Here is a 25,634-nt window from a genome sequence, read left to right on the forward strand (position 1 = left end):
AAGTAAAACTAGAGAAAAAGTTTATATCTATATCAGACACGTTACTGTGCTTAGAATAGGCCACTGGTTTGATTCTTGGTCCGAGCTAAATCAGTATATAAACTTTTCTTAATTGGCTCGGATTTGTGCCTTTATATAATTGTTTCTTTGAGGATAATTAAACATTCGTTTCATATCAGGCATTATGATTATCTGTTAGTTACATACTTTTATTAGTTAGTTCTAGTAAATAATACCTCTCCTGTAGGGCTTGGGTATTTGTCCCGTTTCCGCATGATTTTGCAAATTGGCTACAATATCTTCTAGCATTTGACTGCGAGTTCTTTCTTGCATCCTGGCAAATTTGGGCGCTGAGTATGAAGCTCTCTCTCCATTCACTATCTTTGTAAGCAGCCATTCTCTGAAAAGTGAATAAATATGCCATTATTCTAATAGAACAAATATAGAAATACAAAGACTTGTCTTAATTGAGTCATTAAGATATAACCTAACACGTTGGGGTTAGAAGCTCGTAATATTTTAACATATGTTTCTTTTTTATTGCTTAATAAAAGGAAAATATAGATTACTATCACCATGTTGACTTTTAGTTTAGTAATGGATTTTATTTAAGAGCTTTTCTTCATTAGCTGATGGCACTGGTTTATAGTTGTTTTTTTATTCATCTCTTATGATGTTATGGATGTCAAGAAGAGGAAACATATTACATATTTTTATTCCATCAACACTCAGACATATAGTTAGTTATTTTTATATAAACTAAGCGATATATACCTGAACATAGGTCCTTTATCAAAGACACTTTGCTCCCATAAATAGGGCTTATACGCGCCAACTTCGTCGCGAGTCACCACCGACACTTCGTATCTAGTTGGTCTTCGTTTTATTTTAGCTGATACCCTAACTGTAAGAGAATATCGAAACATAATCAGTATTTATAAAATTTATATGTTAAAAGAAAACTAATTTTAAACTTGTAAATGTAATTTTACAGAATAAAACTTATTTATTGTTTATAATAAACATTTTAAATGAACTTGTGTACAAGTATATATTCATACTTAGAAATATATATATTGTAACACATATTTCACCATGCTTATTACAGGCAATAGTGGTGTTGTTATTGGAAAAAATAATGGTAGTACTGTAGTGTTTATAATATCCACTAAAAAGTAAAAAAAAATATTTATTTACTTACCTAATATAAAAGTATGTAAGAAATGGCTTTTTATGCAGGCTGGCGAGAAGGCGGTGTTATCAGCTTCTAAGAATACCACGCACACTATATCATTTCCTATATGACGTTTCCTCTGCAGTTTTTGAGGGTCGTGTCTTTCATAAGGCAGGAGCGTGGAGACGTGAAACATGATCTCTATACCTCTCCAGTTGGTGTAGACTGAATAGAGGCCCGTCAGATCGTGTACCGTATCGAGACCGCCTTTGTATTTATCAAAACCTGTAATATTCCCGTAAATTGATTCACGGTATTCTGTGATATTACTATTTAATTGGATGGATTTCCTGGATAGAGTTTCGATCGTAATTCCATTTTATTATTTTATAAAACATAATATAATGCCAGTTCCTCGAATTTATTACATACTTTCCATGGAACGTAGCAGTAATGGCTTGATTCCAGAAAAAAATATTTATTATAGTCGGGTGGTTGGGATTAACAAGATAAATTACTCGAGTAGTATTGGTTTATAATGATAAAAAATATTTTTCTAGACTTGATTTATTATTTTAACATGAATATGACATGATATCACATTTGATGTTTAAATAAAAAAAAAAAAAGATTGTAGATAAAAAAAATCATTGAGTAACATATAATCCTATTAGTATTATTAATGCGAAAGTTTGTAAGAATGGATGGATGGATGGATATTTTGTTACTTTTTCACGCAAAATCTACTGAATGGATTAGAATGAAATTTGGTACATGGGTAGGTTATACTTAGCATATAGGATAGTTTATGTACTGATTCACGCAAGCGAAGACACGAGATATAGCTACTGTTATTTATACCACTTATATTTATACTGTTATTTATAATACTTATATACCTTTAAGTCGAACTTTATCCCCTAACACTTGTAGAAATTCATCAAACATTGGCGAGTTTTCGTTATTGTCCAGAATTTCTTCTTCAGTGTACTGGCTCTCCTTGACGTAGATGACACCAACTTTCAATTCAGATTTTATGAACACCTGAAAAATAAATGAATACGTTTTACAAAAAGTTGTCATTGGAATGTAGCATTTATCCTAGTAAACTGAGGTATCATATTAGCTGATAGCTATATAAGATGTACCGTGGATGAAATATATCGGCTTTTAAACACGAAAACTTGAAAGTGGTAAGGAAGTCGTTGATCAGAAATGTCATCGAGTTATGTCTAGTTTTTACATACTTAAATAATGCTACTAATAACATATTAAATGTGAAAGTTTGTCAAGATCTTTGGCCGCGGAAAACAGCCACCTCGCTATAAAATAACAATAGTTAGCGTCATCGCCACATGAGCTTTTTTCTTCGTATTTTTTTTTTGAGATTTTTGTACACTGAAAGTGACGAAGACAATGACATCGTACTTACACAAATTTTATATGCAGAATATAAGAGTGCTCGTACGAGTTACTAGATAAAAATTGAATTAACTAGGTATCAAAGTGATAGTTATTTTTTTTTTAATGGGTGATAATGGAATGGTAACCCCGCCTGCGCTATCAGGATACGCTGGCGGGGCACCAGTGAAGGATGATAGGTGAGGATGAAGCAGGTCAGTTGGCCCATCGTGACGAATTCATCAAGAATTGTATACGATGGTTTCCAGGGGGAACCACGTGGAGGTCGACCTAATAGGGCATATTGCTAGCAATGGGGCTGTCAAACTCCATTGCTAACAATCCCTTTCCCCCTCAAAGTGACAGTTGGATCCCTAGTTAATTGTGGACGTGTAATTAACTGATCGAAATACTAAACTACTAAACCGATTTGGTTAAAATTGCTATAGGATTTATTTGTAAGTATATCCTTTTAGATAATTTTTTTTTTCTGCGAAGTTACGAGAACTCATTATTTTTGAAGTCGGTCGATTATGTTTAATGATACCAGTAATGACTAGAAACTATATTTTACTATAGTAAAATATACAGCCCAGATGATACCGCTTCATCGATATTATACCGAGTACTTAATCATAATTGACTAGCAGATTTATTACAGTAAAGCATTTATTAATTATTATACTGAAGTGAAGAAACATGAAATTAGGATTATATTGTACATTACAGTATTTTAGCCTTACTTTAATACCTACGTAGAATAAGCAATAAGGAAGAATTATCAAAAATGTTGTTCCATTAGTTGATTATAAAGCACAGAATTAAATAATGTTAAAGGATTTTTTTTTCATGTTATATTTTTAAATGCTGTTGTGAATTAAAGTTGAATAAATTATATGATTTAATAAAATATCAGCAATGTGGTGACTATATAATAGCAATCGTATAGATTGCTACAAAACTAAAATTTGGTTTTATTTGAAAAAAAAAAAGTTGATAAAACTAGAAATGTTGATCGTTCGTTGAATGTTGATCGTTGTTTTATTCTTGAAAAATTGCGACGCAACTACTTAAAATTACAATACTTTTAGTATAATATATACTGCGTATAACGTTTTATACAAATATGCGGACATTTACCCTACCTTGACATCTCGTTGAGCTTTTGCTCTCAGCCACTTATTGTCTGAAATAAGGGTTAGATATTCATACGGAAGTGATCGTGTCATTTGTTAAAATTGAGAAATTAATCAAGGCATCAAGTGTTTCAAGGCCTTTGAAAATTCATTGCTTAAAGTTGTAAGATATTTGATGGAATTATTTTCTATAGGCATTGTAGTAATTTTGTATTAAGATTTTTATAAATTCCATAGATTAATAAAGTTTTATAGATATATAGTTTTGAAGATTGAAATTTAAATGAATAAATGAATGAGTATACTTTATTTGTATTATACAATGTAGGAAATAAGCAAGATAATAAATATAACGATACAATTGTATAAAGACAGAAAGGCGATCTTTTCAAGACAACCTAAGGGTAATTGAATTTTATTTTATGGTTATAAAACTGTATTTATAATTTATTGTAAAGTGCACGCTCTAAACTTTTACTTTATTAATAGGATGTAATATTGAGAAAAAGTGTTGTCTTTTTACTTTAACTTTTAGATGGGGCTTCATAGCTAGTTTTCAATGTTGTTTATGAATGAACGAATGAATGAATGAAAATTCTTCATTATTCACTTCAAAGAATGATACAGATTATCAAGATTATTTATAATTCTTTTTTAATTCAGTAGTGTGGTGGTAAGACGCATACCGGCATATCAATCTAGTTATGTTATTCTTACAGTTAAAAAAAGAATGTTTATTGGAAAAGCTTTCGAAATATCGTACAGAATGTTCTAAACTAGAGAAGAGGTTGCAAGAGATAACAAATAAGTAGTATAATACATATTTGCTATCTTTTTCTTTTGGGTATACAGAGAATGAGAGATAAATATTTTTATAAAAAGGAAATAAAAAATTATAAAATCAATAAATTAATTTTTTGTTGCACTTCTTTAGATAATGGATTAAGCTTTTAATATTAGAGATAGTATTAATTAAGTATTCATCATCATCATTATCATATCAGGCGTTATCTACCCATTGCTGAACATAGGTCTTCTCCGTAGACTATCTCATAAGGAACGGTCTTGAGCTACCTGCATTCACTGAAACGTGGTCGGTTTTTCGAGCTATATAATTCCATATTAATTTTAATTAGCAATTATGCAGAGATTATTAAATTAGTTTCGAATCAAAAACATGAATGTTTTTTTCCGTGTTGGTGCCTAATCAGATTGAAATATTTTTTTTGTTCGTAATAATCTTAAGTTATTATTTTATTTAATAACGCTACTAATCTATTACTGAATGTATTATATGAATAAGATAATCATATAATATTAACAACTAATAAATCACGCACCATTCCCTATATACTGACTGAATCATAAACAACTGGATACTCGGGGGACGGCCATTCATTATCTTTTCCATCTCAGTCCCCACAACGGCACGCCTTCACTGATGATCTGATATAATAAAACTACCACAACCATAAAAGAGGGGTGCTTTATTAGTATGGTACGTTGTCATGAAACTGTTGACATAAATAAAAAAACATACAAATATTTTGCTTTTCTATTTCAATCATGAACACATGCACCAATTGGTGACGCTGTTTTATAGAGACGTTACATTAAAAATATTCGAATTTAGAACGCAGAATCGCGTATTTATATATAGATTATTCTTTGCTGTAATTCACTGGTGCACATATGAGATGAAATTCGGTAGATAAATGTCGTTGTAATGGTAAATGAAATGTTTTAAGCAAATATACACTTTCAATGAAATAATATTTTAGTTTATTCTTAATTATAAATAAAAACAATTAGTGAAGATCATGATATTAATTAGTATTTATTCTTAGAAACTTTTCACCGAAGCCTATTGGCAAAACCTCCCCAAAAGGCTATGTCCAACAGTGGACAGTTAACGGCTGATTTGATTCCTAGAGACTTCGCCCAATATATAAAGATAAAGAGCTATTCTTCTAAAATACTAGGCACCTACAAACGTAATGGTTCATGATATGGAACTATCAACAATAAAACACACTTTTACATTGATAATGTCAATAATATCTTCACTTTTGTAACGATTTAGAAGTGTGTGGTATGTGTGTGTGTTTTGAAGACTATGTGTGTAAAACTACATTCGTCATTTCTAATGAATAATTTAACCGAAGTTTTATCTTTTGTAATTGCAACTTTCTGTTAAGGCCCAAAGTCTTTAGGGATCTTATGATGTATTTCTTGATTCTCTTTTACTTTATATTTATAGACATGGAAAATGAACTTGATACATTTTTACTTTATAATGAAATAGAATAGCTTATACACATTTGTCTTTAATAAGTATAGATTGTATGTGGTTGGAAAAACACAACCAGAGTTTCACTTTACTATATAGTAGTCACCACTCTATAGTAGATGAAGGAAGAAAATGAAGTAATATATGCTGTAATCACTTTCATAATTTGTTCATCTACATTAATAAGGCGGAAGAATTTGTTTGTATGTTTGTTTGAGCGCGAAAACCTCTAGAATTGACAGTCTGATTCGAAAAATTATTTTTGCATTAGATAACTCAATATTCAATTTGTGAACCTCATCACAGGTTATATAGGTATCTCACAACGAATACTCTACGAAATTTTTGGGTATTAAATTATCTGAATAAAGAGATTTATAAAATTTATATATAAATGTAATTTTAACAATTTTACCTCTACATACACGTATTACTGTGCTTTTTCTCTTTGCGTGTTTTAATCAAATCCAAGATTTATTTTTATTTATTTATTTATACAACTTAGAATGGCAAACAAGCTGACGGCCCACCTGATTAATCAATGGACATAACAGAGTATACTGTTTCGCCCATGATACCCCCGTTGCCATTCTGAGGACTCAGGTGTTATTCCTCTGTACCCTGTAAATTCACGCCATATTTCAAACCGAAACACAGCTATGCAAACACAACTGCTTCACGGTTGAAACACGAATGGGACAGAGGTGCCCAAGCAATCGACTTTTGTACAAAGTCTCCCTCTGGTCTACCTTTCATAATTCCTTTTTTTAAGAATACTATTGTTAGCTGTTTATATTTTTGTAGAGTTATTTTAATTGAATGTGTGTTTATTTATCAAATATTTTTAGCACACTTCGTTACACTTAAAATCTTTTTGATCCTATTATCAATTCTGTTCTTTGACTGATTCAGCTGACTGTTTGTATTGTGAGTTTCTTTACTTTTCACTTCACTTCAGTTTTACTTTATTTATATTTAATCTTTTTATCTATTCCGTGAATTCCTTTTAGTATGGTATTATATTATTCATCAGGATTTTGATTATCTAGTGACAGGCTAAGAAAATATGATAGTTTTAAGAGTTAAATATTAAAGTGCTCTGTAATATTTATAATAAATACCGGGTAATACTTAATGAAATAGCATTGATCTGCAAACTTTTAAGACAGTGTAACTAAAAGTTTAAATGAAACACAAGTTAAATCGTTCATATTATTGGCATTAAATTTATTGTATTTAGATCGATATTTCTTTAGAAAAACAGTTTAGTTTCACTAATAATCTGGTCTGTTGAACATAATGAAAAGGTAATAAAAATTCGTTAAATTTATCATAGAAATACTTTATAATTTTTTTTTAATTTATTGTAAAGGAATTATGCAGCTAGTTATTGGTCATAAAAAATAGTATTTCCTCCTTTTGAAGACAAAGCAATAAACTCAGTTGTTGTTCTTTGGGTTACTGTTAATTTAATGCACTTTTTGTATTTTATTTATTATATATATATATATATATTTATATAATATATATATATATATATATATATATATATATATATATATATATATATATATATATATATATATATATATATATATATATATATATATATATATATATATATAATGTGCTTTTTCTGCATAACTGTGTTAGTTTTTATTAGTATGCTGTAAGTAGTAGAAATAAATTATCTATATATCCACTATTATGTTGTACTTAAACAGACTAAAGACAAATCATTAAAAGGCAGCTAAAGATTTCAATTTCACCTTAAATTAGTTCATGGAATAGGTGTATTAATACGAGTATAAGTAATTATATATTTAATATGATAGCTCCACCGTGGTATTAAATTGGCAAAGTGGAATCTCGTGTCAGTAGTCTGCTAAAGTCAGACAAGCGACGTGCTATTTTAAGATTGAAATATTATAATATTGTTGTTCATTTGAGATATGTAATTTGTTTCTCATTTTTTTTTGAGAATTTATTAATTAAGAATATAATAAGCTGAAGGGTCACCGGACAGGATGCTTATAGACATGAATAGCATCAGAGACATCACGGAGTATACTATAACGTTCAATGCACTCCTCATGCATTGCCATTTCGCAGCACTAAAGTGCTGCAATAATCCGTACCCTGTAATTTCACTGCAATATTCTATCCTTAAGACTTAATCCTAAGCAAGCTGAAGTAAAAATGGGCTGTGTACATAGCTTAGAGAACCGATAACTGATAGGAAAGAAATGTTGTCAATGTGGGACAACCCCACTAGATGGAGTGACGACTTCAAATACATTGAAGGGAGCGTTCTTTATGGCAGTCTATGGGGGAGGCCTTTGTTTAGCAGTGGATAGATAATGGTTAAAATGATGATGATTCTATGCTTAAAACCGTAATACATCCATACAAGCTTAGATGATACATACAAGTCGATTGCTTGGGTACCTCTGTCCCATTCGTGTTTCAACCGTGAAGCATGGCTGTGTTTCGGTTTGAAGGGTGGGATATGGCGTGAATTTACTGGGTACAGAGGAATAACACCTGAGTCCTCAGGAATGGCAACGCATGGGGGGATCATGGGCGAAACAGTATACTCTGTTATGTCCATGGTACTGCTCATGTCTATAGGCGACGGTTACCACTTTCCATCAGGTAGGCTGTCAGCTTGTTTGCCATTCTAAGCTGTATAAAAAAAAGATGCTTCACAGCACGTTTTTGTATAAAATCACTCTGGTAAATGTATGCATTTATAGCTTGTCTTGTTTGTACAGTGACGTAGTTACTATACAAAACAACAGTAGACTGACATTTGGCCTGATGAGAAGTCGGTTTATGGGCCTCTTGCTAATAAAAGAGACATAAAGTACTATACATACGCATCGTACGGTGACCCAGTAATATATTTTGTATCTGTACATAGTTGTGTCCTTCTTATGCCTGAACTGTTTGTTTCGTAATTGGTTTTCGGCTTGGTATCACATACGTATATCATCCATATTTTCATGTATATGTTACTGCAAAAGCCCGTTTTGTAAAAAAATTGGTAAATTTTAGAATTCACTAACATGAGTTGGGAAATGTAAGGATTTAATAAAAGAAAAATAATTTTTGATGCTATATGTATATGTATATATATATGTATAACTGTTACAGTAAAAACCCGAATTATGGTAAATTTAATATTTTCTATATTTACATCAGAGAAGATATGTTTTCACTACTCATGTTGATAAATTTTAAGGCTTACTGGTAAAACCTAAGATTTATCAATGTACAGGCTTTTACAGTAACAAAGTTTTCGCTATCAAACTAGATTTTTTGTTCACTACGTTTACTGTAATAACCTATTAATGTTCCAGTCATGGACATAAGTTTCTATTAATAAAAAAAAGAAACTGGGAAACCAAGTTGTCCAGGAGGCTTGGTATAGAGTTTCTTTTCAAGTTATTTATTTCTTGCACTGGTGTACTGTATGTAATTTGTTCTTTTAATAGATTTTTATGACATTATCTATTGATCCTTATCTTTTATTTCTCCTTATTTAAAAAATGGGAAATTAATACTTATGTGGCGTCTAATCAAAACTTGGAGTCTTTATACTAAAATCAATATTACCCGCTTCTAAGTAAAGTATTTGAAATGATCAGACACTCGAATTTCTGTAGAAATGAAATACTTCCTATACAATACAATAATATACGTATAACGAACTGATAACGATGTTCATCGATATAGTTCAGAATCGTAAAACAATTGTTTATTCGGTAAATGATATTGATAAAATTGACAGATAGTTCGAAATTTAAATACAATCGATTCATTCAATAAACACCAGACAGTAGGTAACAAGCAAGAATATATATTACATTTATCTTGCTTGTCTCAATATGAGCTAGATTGAATACACGTGATAGAATACGAGATATATATTGTATTCACGTACGAATAATAGAATACCTGGACATTACAACAGGCTATAGAACAGGGGCTTAGCAGTGATCTCCTTTCAGGAGCGATGCTATATGTGATAGGTATAATAGTTATCGATACTGCAATTGAAGTAATTGATTGTGAAAAGGGGAAGTAATAACAAAATTGCAGCTTTGTCATGTATTTTTGTGTAATACGTTCGGTATTTGTATTTTAATTTGTACGAGCATTCTTCTAAACAGTATTTTGATGAAAGATATTTTCAAAAGCTTAGTTTATTATTATAAATATGATATGTAACTTATTTATTACTATTTTTTTTATTAAAACATACTTATAGTTAAATTATGACTTTAGTTTTAAAGTAAGTTAAAAATTATTCATTAAATATTTATAATATTTGTTCTATTATTATTGTAAAGTGTTAAAATTCCCAAAGTTGTGAGGATGAATGGATGTTTGTTACTTTTTCATATAAAATTTACTGCAAGGATTCGAATGAAATTAGGTTTACGGATAGATAATATGTTAACTTATAGGATATTTTATTAACTAGTGTATGCGGGCAAAGCCTCAGGATACAGCTAGTGATATAATTAATATAATAAGTTACTCCAGAATTAGTTTTAAATTAAAATTTTATCATTTTACAAACAGTTAGCCTTAGAATATGTAACAGTAGTTTATATTGTGTCTGTATTGTTTATAATCATGTTATAACTGTATAATAAATTGTATAATAATATTCATATTGTATAATTATATACCGAACCTACGTATGTATATAAATATAAGAAAAAATTAAATCAAACTAAAAGTGGCCCGAATATTTGCTTAAAACACGTCCAATTTTATAGAGTTTTGAGGGAATGCATTTTCTCGCACCACAAACTTTTTACTAGGGTCGAAGAATGGAGGAATAGGGTGATAAGCCGAGTTGGGTAAGTGCCGCAATACGGTGTGTTAGAAATATGAATCTTTGCAAATGGATTTCGGAGTGGGATCGTGTTCTCCCTTCATAATGTCGAAGGGGACCTACAGTCAGTGTTCAAGTATCAAACCATGTTTAGTCCGCGTTAAATAGACACCTCTTGATAAGGTTAAGTATTATTAATATTGTTTTTATTTTTGATAAATGTGTGCGTATTGGGATATTTAAATAATATGATGTAAATAAAATTACATGTTTATATTATGTTTTAACATTATATTTATATTATAATGTGGATATCATACATTTGTTTAATTCTATCTTTACTATAAAATTCGGAATTATATTACATACTGTCAAGTTGAGGCCATTTTAGAGAATGCTAAATATTTTTTCTGAAGAAACAAGGATTGAAAAATGACAAAAAATTTAGAAATGCCATTCTAAATTTTGATCCTCTCATACTTGTACGTTGCGTCTAATTGTTAAGTTAGCCTCTTAACTATTGTCGTTTTTGGACCTATGCCTTTTTTATTTGGGAAAAATGTTTATTATCATTTATAGAATATTTTCTTAAATGGATTCTATTAATTTCGTTTTTCCCTTGTATAAAAGACTTTATGATATTTGAGTTAATCAATTAATTGAAAATTGGTAAACTAAGTATATGATACTTTTTTTTATTATTGAAAGGATCTCGCGATGGATCACAATCTCACCTGATGGAAAGCGATGATGTGGTCTAAAATGGGACCCGCGGGCCCATGAATAGTCTATTCGCATTTGCCTTAAATTGGTGCAGATTATATTTAGATGGAAAAACATTAACAGGTAGAGAGTTTCACACTTTGGCCGTGTGTATAATGAAGAAAGATGCAAACTATTCCGTGCGTATAAATGGTACGACGTAAGGGTAGAGGTTCTCGCCCCATCTGGTCGTCCGATACCGAAAGGGTGAAGGAGAAATCAGGTCATGTAGTTCTTGAGTACACTCTATAATATATAATTTGATAGGTTTTCTTCTATAAAAAATATTAAACAACGGTAAAGCTGAAATAGTGTGCCATTTTTTGTCAAATCATTCGCGTCACACCATATTACGATTGTGCATGTTGCTTGTCATATGATGTTATTGCGAGTAAGCGCCGGAAAATGTTATATTTGGTTTTCAATCTGGAAAAGTGTCTGTGCACGAGTTCTTTGGAGCGAAATGGATTGAATGAAATATACAGTTTATTTCTTAGCGTTTCCTCTAACTGTCTAATATGATTTTCTTTACACTTCATTTGTTATAAAGTTAAGTGTATCGAATGTATTTTACAGAACTCTCTCAGTCAGTATAAAAGTAGATTCTTAAAATGTAATCAAACTGATCAGCACGAATTACATATTTAACAGTTTTTCAAAAAAGAAGGTCCTCATTTAAATTTTATTTTCAATTTATTTTTGCAGTTTATAAGACTAAAGTAAATCTATATTAATTTTGAGACTTTTGATTGTAAAACAAAATATACTTGTAGAAAAATGACTCACTCTCAGTGAAATTTATTATTTTTTTGAAAACAACGTCGAAAAAAAGTTTGAGACTAATATATTTTGGTGTCAAAAGTTTTTAGATCATACAATAACATGCGTTACACACGAAGCCCATTGAGGTGGCTCATTGGACGAAGGCTTTACGTGCCCTCCGAAGCACTTATAAAGGATAACTGCCCAATTCCATCAAGCGCCAATCACCAGTATCAACGTATAAGGGTTCCGCTAATGGCTCACAGTTACTGAACCCTAAAAACGAAATACATAGAGATGAGACGTACTTCATAACAATTTCTTTTTTTTTTAACTTATCTTGAAAACAATTTTAGTCTATAGCCAAGGTATTTTCAGATGCAAACCCTCTGTATTCATATAAACCGACATTTCAGTAAATCCCAAATGGAAAGGGTGGAACTGTTACGGCCTGACTTAATATCGCGCTTCTATATGCCCGTGGCTAATGATAATTGACAGCGCACTGGATCGAACGAACTTGCCTGGAAGAGTGAAACGTATGTCGGGAACGTTTTAGTGAGCACATTAAAAATTCATTTTTAAGCCCCAGCTAAAGTGCGATTCAGTGAACTATTAGCGGTATTGAGATTTCAAATTTTGCACTAACAATTGTTTTATTTATACTCGCTTTGAGTTACTGCTAGAAAATTGAATTATAAATTTTTCACATGGATTAATTTATACTAATTGTCTTTTTTACAATTGTTATTATCTATAGCTCTCAATTTTTTTGTTTTTCTAAGAGACTTACTAAAGGAGGTTCTCAGTTTATGGTTGTGTGTGAGTTTTTGCCACTATAATGATGCACCAATGATGATAAATCTAAACTTATTTACACAATTTTTTTCACAACTAATCCTAACGTCCATGTTGTTTTTGAGACCTTTGAAGCTGTCGATATTATTTGTAGAGCAAACATTTTGTGTTGAGCAAAATCTAGTGGTAGACACGCGAATTTTATTCTAAATTCAAATATTTTCAGTGTAAGGTACGAAACTTCTCGTTATTGATCAGGATTGGTCTCTATAAAAGAAAAGAAGGTGCTTCTTTAATGCAATATATGAAATAATATTCTTATTAGGTTGTCACTGAAAACTTTGATTTTGATAACAAAAAATATATAGTGATTTAAAATTTTCGAAGCAAAATGTGAAGTAGATGCAAAGTTTTTAGTGGTAGTTTTATATGCAATGTATTCTATGATTAATGTTTGTTAGCAGAGCACTTTTTAAATACGTATATAATCAGAAACATTGAAAAATTTCCAATCATTTTTGTAAATTGACAGATAATTGCAACATTGCCATACTTTGGCGAACTAATGAACACTCTTAACAATGTTCATGCAATGCAACTAATGTTAATCTAAATTAATAATATTTAATGTTACTGTAATAAGATTCGTATATAGCAATCACAACAAAAAGTTATTTCAAAAATTTAAAAGAAAAATACGAAGAAGAAAATAAGAAGAAGAATACAAAATATTTATGTGCAAATTAGCTTATTCTTTGAGTAAAATTTTATTTCAGTAACGAATTAGATTTTAAATAATCAATTTAGTAATATTTTTGGGTAATTTGCAGCCGTTTTTGAAAATTAATCAAAAATTTCATAACATTACACTCTGGTACGAACCAGATACCATCAATCCTAGTTTGATCTTTAGAAACTGTAGTGAAAACATACTTTACAAACCACGTTGAAGTTAGTAGTAGTTTTCAACGTTTTGCTGGCACTAAACTTCATGTTTGGGTTAATTTAGTAATGTAGATACACTTTGTCTGTTAGACTCGGTTACTAAATATATTTTGAGTTGGTTTAAAAATTACACGTTGAAGTGTACATTAATTTTCCACTAGGTTAAGGTAGGTTTATTGATTATCAAAACAGAATAGTTGCAATTTTTTATGTAAATTAAAAAATAGTTTTAAATAATACTAAAAAAAAACCATTTTCTAAAATGCACTTTAAAGTTAATCTTTAAAGCTTCAAAATTGCTATTGATCAAAATAATTACTTCGATTTAAAAAAAAGTAAGTGGCATCTTTAACAATTTTACGGAGATGAAAGTTGTGTATATGATTTAGTATGTAATACAATGTTATACACTGGAAATGTAGTAGATTATCTGTAGTTTGTTACCTCAAGTAAAATTTTCGTATGTTGTTTCTCAAGTTATCCATCCAAAGTGGAAGATGAGGTAAAAGTTAATAATATCATGCTACCAACTCGGTGTCCATTAACTAATGTTATAATTCATTCTCATTACTTTGTGATTTTGTGAAGAACGAAGTTTTGTGTGGGAGTAGTTCAGTATCTAACTTGTCATTAGTCCATTACCGTGATTAGAGGGGCTATGAGAGACAAGGAGAGGTACAGCCACCCAACAATAGGGTTGCCAAAACAATATTTAAAAGAATACACATTTTCATTTAAAAAGTAAACAATGGATTCTAAAAATATAGTAGGTACTCTTGTTTTAAATATTTTTCACTTATTTGATACAATGGCCGTTTTTATAAGTTTTTTAATTATAAAACATTCGTAGTGTGTGTTTCGAGAGTTGAACATGAATTTAGAATTTATTCACTCAATGTGTAAGCCATTGTTTCATTTACCTCATGACATGAACGATAAAAAGAAGTTAGTTCATAATACCGATGTTTGCACAAAAAAAGTAGATTTGGCTAGAAGTATTTAGGTCCTAAATTTTGTAAGATATTATACAGGTGAAGTCGAAATCGTTTGCATCCTCTGAAAGGAGTATTCTACTAGCGAAATGAAATATTTTGCCAAAGGAGATATGAGTTAAAAAACGACAAAAATTTAAACCATTCATTCTAATATGCCGCGTTCAACTGTTCTGTTAGAATATGAGTCGCTAAATTTTTTTGTCAAATTTTTGTTTTTAAAAAATCTGTCCTAATATATTCTACAGCATGTGGAACTTCTCAGTTCAACGTATCGTTAATGCTTTCGGATTTCACTCTGTATAATATACCTACATTTGGCAACCCTATCTCTCAGTGAGGGGAGAGAAGGAGACTACCTCGCGACGCGACTAACTGAGCTCATTAATGTTTCAAGAATGTAAGCGGCGTGTCGTATATTCCTAATTGGGAACTCAAAAAACAATCGCTGTAAAGAGCAAAAGTTTTTACAGCTAATTTACTTGCGATCTTATATTTTAAGCTGAATGCTAAATATTAATGAGGTCATCAACCGTAAATACGACTATTTTTGTATACAATATGGATTTAAAATGAGATAATATTGTAATTAAATGACAATAGATGTCTTCAAACATTTTTATACCATCACCAAATATGATATAGAGATAATAAGAGGAAATAAATATACGTATATAGTAACAATTTGTTTTACTTTGTTGTTCTTCAGTAAAATGGAAAAATAAATGCTAGCAGGTCAGAAAATTGCCCAAAATGAATTAAAATTAAACTATAAGCCCTAACGAGTCATTTGTTGACTGTTGCCGATATGGTGGGTATGTTAATGTCCACATTTCGCCGAGAATATTAGAACTAACTTTATTACTTAATATTAGAACAACTACTGACAAATTCCCATAATGGCAAAGGCAGTCTATGGGGGTAGCTTAGGTTCACTAGTGGGGAGTTAATAGCTGATATGAATGAATAAATATTTTATGACTCACCTGGTCAAGTTTTAGCAGTTCTTCGGGCGTGTCAGGCAGCTGGCCTAACATTAAAGGAGGGTTGATGTTCACCTCCTTGCCCAGGGATCTAACCACCTCCTCACGATTGTATCGGTCGGCGAATACACACGAAGCTGGGATCAGGCCGTGCACAGTGTAGCTGATAGCTCGGACTAAGATCCTGTTAAACAAAAATATTTAATTATTATGTAAGTTGTTAAAACAAATTCACGTATTAATTAAAATTTATAAAGGAAGGCTTTGTATAAAAGTCATTAGCTTGGGTACCTTTGTCTTATTCGTGTTTCTACCATAAAGCTGTTGTGTTTGCATGGCTGTGTTTCAATTGAAAGGGTGGGATATGGCAGTGAATTTACAGGGTACAGAGTAATAATACCTTAGTCTTCAGAAATGACAACGCATGGGAGTATCATGGGTGAAACAGTATTCTCTGTTATGTCCATGGTACTGCTCATGTCTATAGGCGACAGTTATCACTTTCCATCAGGTAGGCCGTCAGTTTGTATGCCGTTCTAAGTTGCACAAAAAAAAATAAGTTTAGGTCATTAATAACAAAACCCAATTAGCCAATGTTTGATGAAATACAGTGTTCGTGTAAGTCCTACCTACGCTTACTAAAAGTATATTTATAGATTTTGTTCCGAAAAATAAAACAGCGACTTCAATCATGTTACAGCGTTCGTGACATCATCATTTTATTTTCAGCCCTTAATTGTCCACGGCTGAACATAAGCCTTCTCCATAAGGGGACTTTTACTAGTATTTGCCACGTTTGGCAGGCGGGTTGGTAAACGTAGTTAGGCTTTTAGAGATGTTTTAAAACGGACGCTGCTGTTCATACCTCTACCATTATGTTCCCTTAGTCGCCTCTTACGACATCCACAGAAAGGGAAGTAGGGTGGTTTATTCTTTGCCAGAACTACACAGCCAGTCATGAGATATAAATTTTAATATACCATTATACAAAAGGATAATCCTTGCCGACTGCAAAAACCATTATTAAAATCTGTTCCGAATTGACAAAGATATCACGTAATATATATACAAAAAATAACGGCAATAATAATCAAACTTTTTAAAAACTACCTAATATTTTAGTATTTTTTTAAGGAAATTGATATACATTGATCTACTTGATAAATTTCCGGTCATTTTTAATTAAATTATCAAAATAACATTCTAAAATGTCTTACACCTCGAAATGGGTTAGGTATTTACAATTAAAAAATCAACTGTTATTTTTCTTATATATAAATAAGTCCATGAAATTCCAAAATATCCCACTTTTAGGAACGTTAAATTAGATTTTATGAAATAATACAGTGGGCGAGACTAAACATGAACAAACATGTTTAAATTTCAAAAGTGGGATAGGATGTGTATCCGTTTACACAGGACACAGGATAATTAACGAGGTTTGCTGTATAAAGAAAATTATTAGGTTTATTGATTTTTTAAAATTGGTAGTCGTTTTATGAAAGTTTGTAAATGCAACATAATATCGTTACTCTTTTGATTTTTCAAATATTTCATTAATATTTGTATCAATAAAATATAAACAAACAAGCAGCGACAAAATGTTCGCTGGTCGCGCAGTGGCTGTTCGTGACGGCCATGAACCATGCTTATCAATGAGGGCACCTATTGAGATTGAAACTAGTTGGGTAGCCTCGAAGTTACATGTGAGGAAAGCTACATATTATAGTTATTATTCAGCGAAATGTAAACGATAAAAACTGTGTATCTTTGGTATGTTAACAAAACAGTATGTACTTGTACATACAAAAAACAGTAGCCGTGTAGGTTTCGATATAGACTAGGCCACCCCTTTTTTTTCCTTGGATGTTGTAAGTGGTAACTAAGGGAACTTAATAGTCGAGGGATTGGCAACAGCGTCCCTTTTAAAACATTACCAAAAGCCAACCTGCGGTTGACAACCCGCTTGTCAAGCGTGACAAAGGGGGGTCCCTTATGGGGGTGGATATGTTTAGCAGTGGACAGTTAATACAATATACAAAAAACAGTGGAAAAAATATGAACAGAATATTAAAATAAAAGACCCTCCAAAATTCGTAGTATACCAAGTATAATTACAATCCAAACATCCGATATTAACAATGAAGCCTTTCGAGTTTCATTATACCATTGAGAAAATTGGAATATCCGGCTTTTTAATTAAATTTTCCCATTGCCTTCGGTTTCAGTTATGACAGATCAAAACAATATGATGACGTTAAAAATTTCAAGTTTATTATAGATTATGGATTTTCAGTTTTAAATAGTGGAACCATTAGACATTTAAAGGTTGCAGTGTAGCTTTTATATGACTTTGTAAGCTTTATAACTGCTTCGTCTGTATGATCAAAATGAAATTATCGTTGGAACGCGACAGACTTGTGTTATGTGACATATTTCGTGTTATAATTTAGGTTTTGCTGCGTAAATTCGTATAAAACCTAAACTGTAACACGGAATATGATCTATCTGTGTACTATTTTTTTCAAATCCATTTATCTATTATTGTATTATTAACAAACATACCAATATGGGTAACATTCTGGAATAAAATTATAATAAAGGACATGTTTTAAAGTCATTAAAGTGGATAAAGTCGCAGAAAATAGCTAGTACTACTACAAAATTTGAAATTTTATAGATAGTCGGATCTAAGTCATGTTGAAATGGCTGAACGTATTTGAATGAAATTTGATATACAGTTGAACATAACGTATTCTGTATCACACAGGATACTTTTCATGAGCAGATACTGCGCTGCGCTTTTGTATGAGTACATAGGGTACTTTGTATTAGTAGATAGGGTATTTTGTATGAGTAGATAGGGTACTTTATATTAGTATGTAAGGTACTTTTTTATTAGTATATTGGGCGAAACTGCGGTTTCCAGCTAATCCATTACCAATTTGGGGGATTTATTCAATAATTATTTAACAACGGAAACCAAAACTAATAGCTTAGTGTTAACTTAGAATTCCACTCAGTATACATTCGTTCAGTCAAGGAACGACCGCACTCAACGTCGATGATCGACACCGACCGACGATACCTAAGTAGCTATGAGCGTTTTTCCTTGTTTTCAATTATAACTATTTTCGCATCGCTGAATACCGATACCCTTAAATAATTCCGAAGAAAAGTTGATAGAAAAAAATAATAATGAAATTAAAAGAAAAAGTGAGTAAGTAATTTTATTTCACTAACACATTTTTATAATTATTTCGTTACTTCATTAAAAGGTATTGTAAGGAAAAATGGAAGAGCGTAAGTGGCTATGAAAAAAAAAATATTAAAAGTTATTAGCAGAAAAAATAGTATTAGAAAAATGCTGATTTTTATATAATATTTTTTTTTTCCAAAATTAAATTTATTTTCGGGGTGACACAAAGCGATTTTAGATAAATAGTACCTAAAGATTTTAGATAAGTAGTAGTAAAAACGTGTGTTATCTCGATTTTCTACCATGTCAAAATTTTGGACATAAAAAGTTTGTAATATGATAAAAATCTGAAATTGTTATAGTATGGATTTTTTTAATTTCATAAAAATGAGTTCAACCAATAGATCTGTGAGGCAGGTGTGCTTGCATGGCTGTATTTCAATTTAAAGTAATATGGCAGTGAAGCTATAGGCATAATATCTTAGTCAACAGGAATGGCAAGGCGAGAGTGGCGCTTAGGGCACTTAGTAATGTATTTTGTGACATCTATAGTGCTGTTCATGTCTTTAGGCAACGGTCATCACTTTTCATCAGATGGGCCGTTAGCTATTTTGCCATACTAAGTATTATAAAAGAATGCGATACAAATTTTGTCACAATTGAAGTCAGATGTTATTATGGCCAGAAATCTACTTGTGACTTTTTTAACGTCCGTGTGAACCTGTTGATGTCTATTTAGCGTTTTTTTTAATCTTAATTATTTATAAAAACAAAACTGAATACCTACCCTGTTTTGTTGTAAGTAGTGTGCATTGATCTTTGTCAAAGAAATTACGAAGTTTCAGATATACTGATCAGATCCCCCAGTAGGGATCCTTCCCCACACCTACGTCACATTATTTATTCATTATCTCTAATGTTAAGAAACTGTAAAGTATATGGGAATTTATATAAGCTACATTAATATAAAACACGTACAATTCGAAACTCTTCGAATGTCAGCCATTCGAGGTGCAATGACTTCTCGTTTACACGTAATACAATACAGTTACGCCATTTGATATGATGTGTGGAATTAATTTCCATTGTAAAGGAGAACTTTTTGATAATCAGGTTGGAAGTTGTTTTGAGAATGATAAATGAACACCTACTGTATACGATAGAAGATTCATTGGTATGTGAAATAATAATTATTTATTCTGAAATTCGAAATTTAACTATCGAATTTTAAACATATATTTTTTTAAAATATGTTTAAAAATTTTTAAAAGTATAGAAAACACTCATACCTAATGCAAAAGTAGTAGCTAATATATTTGTGACATAAATAGTTTTTTTTTATTATTACAACACACTATATCAACGTATTTTTTATTAAACAAAATAGATATGTACCCGGTAGAATGATAAAATGAATATGTGGAATAAAGAAATTAGGTAAAGTAAATAAGTACATACAGATAACTACTAAATGATATTATAATAGTTTTGTATTGTTTTCAAAGTGATTTTTTAATGCTTATGCAATATTTTCTTTATTTTTGTATAATGGCAATGCCGTCTCCTTTCTACTCGTAATCCAGCGATACAAAATTTGCAAATTGTACTTATAATGTGCCTAGTTGGAAACCATACAGAGAGATTTCTTTCCTCTAGCACTAAAATATATTTCGTCAATTACAAGGCATGTTTACTTGTTTATCAAGTAGGATTACTGTAGACTCCGCGTATGGATCTTCGTGCCGGATTTGAACTAGCGACCTGTAGATTTACATTCCATTTCCTCCCATTTCAGATTGATGTTCAAGTAGATATATTGTATCCTAAATTATGCTAGGAAATAATAGGTTAGAATTAGTGTAAACCTTTGCATAGTTTTAAATTGAATGCCACAAAATTTTGTGTGCCAATGTGCTAAATTGTCTCAGAACTAGAATAGAGAACCCAATTCCCATAGGAATAAGGATTTATGGGGATTAGGGGACCAAGAAACGATAATGGAAACGATCCACAGAGGTATATTTCTTGTTAATTTAGTCTCGACCGTTTTGGTGTTCAGATTCGGTTGAAGAGCAAAATTAAATAGGGATATGAAGTTTCTCACAAGTTCTTCAAAAATAAACTTTAATATTAGTTGTTTAAATTTTAAAATTTAACATTTTTAAGAATTTATAGTTTTATTCATTTTATCGCTATATGTCATAGCGGTAAACTAAATAAAATTTTGTTTGCATGATGTATGTACTATAATGTACGTAAGTACTGTAAGATGGAGCGTCATGTATCAAAAAACTGGTAGCTAATAGCAACTTTTGGACTTATTTATTTTAAAACAAAACTAAGCGTTATTTTTTCAGTATTGCAAGCCATTTTTCGGTTTGAAGGGTGGGATATAGCAGTCAATTTACAGGGTATAGAGGAATAACACCCGAGTCTTTAGGAATGGCAACGCATGGGCAGTACTAGGGCGAAACAGTATATTCTGTTATGTCTATAGTACTCATGTCTATAGGTGACGGTTACCACTTCCTAGGTGGGTCGTCAGCTTGTTTGCCATTCTAAATTACATAAAAAAACTGATGAAAAATATCCTAGGTCAGATAATTTTTAGAAAAAAATTGTAAACTATATTTTTGTATCTAATATAAAATATACACATGTATATTTACGTACGGCCATTAAATATTTCAATTCTATACTCAGATTTCAATTAAAGTAATTGCTGAAGACAAGCATAACGAATCATGATATTCTTTAGCCTGTTTTTTTCAAACATAGACATAAGAATGTTGTACGGGTTTTATTTTATACATATGTAAATATATTTCTTCTGTATATTCTGGTAATTAAAATAAAAATTTAAATAGTTGGATTGCTTATAGTATAGTGTTCATAGGGAGTCACTAAATGATATGATACAAGTATATATATTATACATTCATAACGTACTAATTGAGAATTCCAAATTAATATAATGGTTAAATACAAATGTCATAAAAAATTTTAATATGTCAATTAAATTTTACCATTTTTGGTGAAAGAAACTATGTAGTACATATCATATACTAAAATATTAATATTTAAAGATGGGGAAAAGAGAAGAGAAGAGAAGAGAAGAGAAAAATCAAAACCTCCCTCCTAGATGGAGTGACGACATCAAATGAGTCAGTGGATGTAAGTGGGCTCAGGGCCGTTTCTTATGGCAGTCTATGTGGAAGGTCTATGTTGAGCAGTGGACAGATAATGGCTGAGATGATGATGATGAAATCAAATTATTTGTTATCCCAACCTACGGGATAAATTATTGTGATTACTGACTATCAATAAATGTATAAGCGTTTTAATAGAAAATATTGAATACATATTATACACTAGCTATATTAAGCAGTTTTCATCGTATTTATTATTAAATTAAGGTAATAGAACCCTATGTATATACACAGAATATAATACAACTATTTACAAAAATTATTACAAATCCGTTTAATTGTTTAAGCATGTTCTAATAACAAATATCTAAATATTTTACAAGTATTCATATTTATTATAATAGTACTACAATTAGGCATATTACGGTGGATCGTCTGTACTTACAGATGTTTTAACAGTAATATGTATATACATTCTACCTTTAACATTCCTGTTGCGAGCTTTTGGAACAAAGAATCTTCAATCCCTGCTATATCCGAGATTTACTACCACATTCCTTTCTTTCAAGAATTTTTCTCGAATAGAATGTAATATTCATATTTTATCTTTCATTTTATAAATATTTAAAAGTTTACCAAAATAACCTTGAGTAGGTATTGTCTACATAATGGAAAAGGACCCAAAGTCCCACTGGACACAAACTATTTGCTTTACTTACTCTCTAACGTTTTAAAAAGTAAATTATTCTATAAAACGTGTCGTCAACTTCTTGACCCAACTGTCAGTTGATACTGATGAACTATATAATTTTGTACTGTTATCTTTCTTTATAAATTAATTGCTATCTACCCATACGCCTTAAATAATTATCCTTCTGAATGGATTGTCAAATCATAAACAGTTGATCAACGCAAATTGACTCCTGTTTATTTTACAATAAAATGCATATACAATTTACAGTATTATAAGCGATAATTATAATATTTTAGTATTGAATTAAAATTAAATTTATATAGAGTGTCAACTTATAAATTCACAAAAGAAAACAAAAAATGCTATTTCTAAGCAGCTTTGATTTTAATTTGTTTGATTTTTTTTTTTGTAATTACTTTCACAATTATGTTACAAATCCTGAACCGATTTTCACAATTATTTTTCCAACTGATACGATTTACTCCGGCCCTATTTTAAAATTTTGATAATGGACGTTGGATTTTTATGTAGCAAACAATATATTGTAACGTAGCAACATATGTAACCACGCCAGACTTACTACGTGGATATCTACGAAACAAGTCATTGCAGGGTATTTATGTTCAGCTCGTCTTTTTATGGTGAGTTCAAGATTGAAGTCGCTGTTTTATATATATATATATATATATATATATATATATATATATATATATATATATATATATATATATATATATATATATATATATATATATATATATGGAGAAAGCGTTTGTTCTCTACAAACTTTATCTACATGTTATTAATCCATAACACTCATTGTAAATGTATCTTGATTCAAATGAGCTTACAAGATTGACTGATGATCTCATCAAGAAATTATCAATGCATTTTAAAATAAATATGTAGACTAAATTTTATCTGCGTGCTTTGAAGGCGAAAATAATATTAAGACATTAACATCAAATATTGTTTAGTCATTTAATATATATATATGCATAGGAATACGATATTTTTCACAATCACAATTTTCGTCAATGGCACCTTTCTTAATGGAATGCCAAAGTCCCTTACATTTGAATTTATTTTTATTACAGCCATTTTAGAGAATCCATTTATGTGTCTGCATAATATATAGAAGATTCAACGTTATCATGTGGTGTTGATTTAAATCTATTTATTTTTATATTTGGTTTCTTTATATTTAAAATCTCCTTCTCTTTTAAGAATTGAGACAACGAACGTCATTATTAATATTATAAACATGAGAGTGAATTTGTTAACTTTTATTCATTCCCAGGTTAACCTATTATTATAATTTTTTATGGAATGAAAATAGAAAGGACATATACTAAAGGAAAAGCAACGATAATGATGACGGAATACCAATGAATGATGATAGAAGTTGGAGTCAGCTCAGTTGGCTTATCGTTACGAATTCAATGGAAATTAACCACGTTAGCTTTCAGGGGAGATCGCGTAGAGGTCGATCTAATAGGATATATTATAATATATTGCCTGTTAAATCTCCATTATCATGCAATTTAGTCCATATCTATATATGCGACCAAATTTCAGTCCAAACTCCAGAATTTTTTTTTTTACAACCCAGGGGGCAAACGAGCATGCGGCTCACCTGATGGTAAGCGACTACCGCCGCCCATGATCACCCACAACACCAGCGGCATTGCAGGTGTGCTGCTGGCCTTTTAAAAAGGAATATACTCTTTTTTTGAAGGTTATGTTGTCGTATCGGTTCGGAAATACTGCTGCTGGAAGTTGATTCCAAAGAATGGTTGTGCGTGGAAGAACGTGCCTTGAAAAACGCACGGTGGAAGATCGCCACTCGTCCAGATGATTGGGATAAAACTTTAGTTTGTGGCGGGTTGTACGGTGGTGAAAATCAGCAGCAGGTATCAATCCGAACAATTCCTCAGAACACTCTCCATGATAATTTGGTCTGAAGAAAGATATAAGTTGCTTTTTATTTCAATCAAAATATACTGATTACGCGGACGACGTCGCGAGTAGTAGACTAATACTTTTTCTTTTTTAGTTAAGATTCGTTTGATAAGAATCTTAATTCTTTATATTGACAGTACTTTTGTTTGTAAGGCTACCGGAATTTTTGGTAGGCAGGACTATTAGGAACATATTACTTTTGTGGAAGTAAAAGTATTATTCAATGTACCCCAGAAGATTATGTATCTTTAAAATAAAAAATAACAATGAAATATTTAAAATTAAACGTTTATATCAATAATTTATTTACATTTACAAAATTCAAGCTTTTGTCTAAAACTTCGTCTACTTTGTTTTTTTAGTGTTACCTCACAGGAACATTATTATTGCGATAAAAAAAAAACCTATGTGATGATTCGATGGCAACGTCGATTTTGTGTACCGTAATGTCTTGCAAATTATTCAGTTTATACGTGATTCTCATGGAATTATTTGATACAGGTTCTCAATACAAACTGTCGCACGTATTCGTCGTAAA

The 25,634-nt window shown here is 30.8% G+C and overlaps 1 protein-coding gene across 2 annotated transcripts in view; it reads right to left on the reverse strand.

Annotated features, from left to right (window-relative positions):
* Positions 1 to 25,634, reverse strand: part of LOC113512945 (uncharacterized) — a 314,483-nt gene that overhangs the window by 7,928 nt on the left and 280,921 nt on the right. For both annotated transcript variants that reach the window (XM_052894780.1, XM_052894779.1), the window contains 5 exons: positions 16,096 to 16,276; positions 2,074 to 2,218; positions 1,202 to 1,459; positions 775 to 904; positions 237 to 400 (listed from right to left, as the gene is read on the reverse strand). In XM_052894780.1, the coding sequence (XP_052750740.1) occupies positions 237 to 400; positions 775 to 904; positions 1,202 to 1,459; positions 2,074 to 2,218; positions 16,096 to 16,276 (878 nt within the window). The remainder of the gene's footprint in view (positions 1 to 236; positions 401 to 774; positions 905 to 1,201; positions 1,460 to 2,073; positions 2,219 to 16,095; positions 16,277 to 25,634) is intronic.

Source organism: Galleria mellonella, unplaced genomic scaffold (assembly GCF_026898425.1).
Source record: "Galleria mellonella isolate WM207_F2 unplaced genomic scaffold, CSIRO_AGI_GalMel_v1 utg23, whole genome shotgun sequence".
NCBI classification, from domain to species: Eukaryota; Metazoa; Arthropoda; class Insecta; order Lepidoptera; family Pyralidae; genus Galleria; species Galleria mellonella.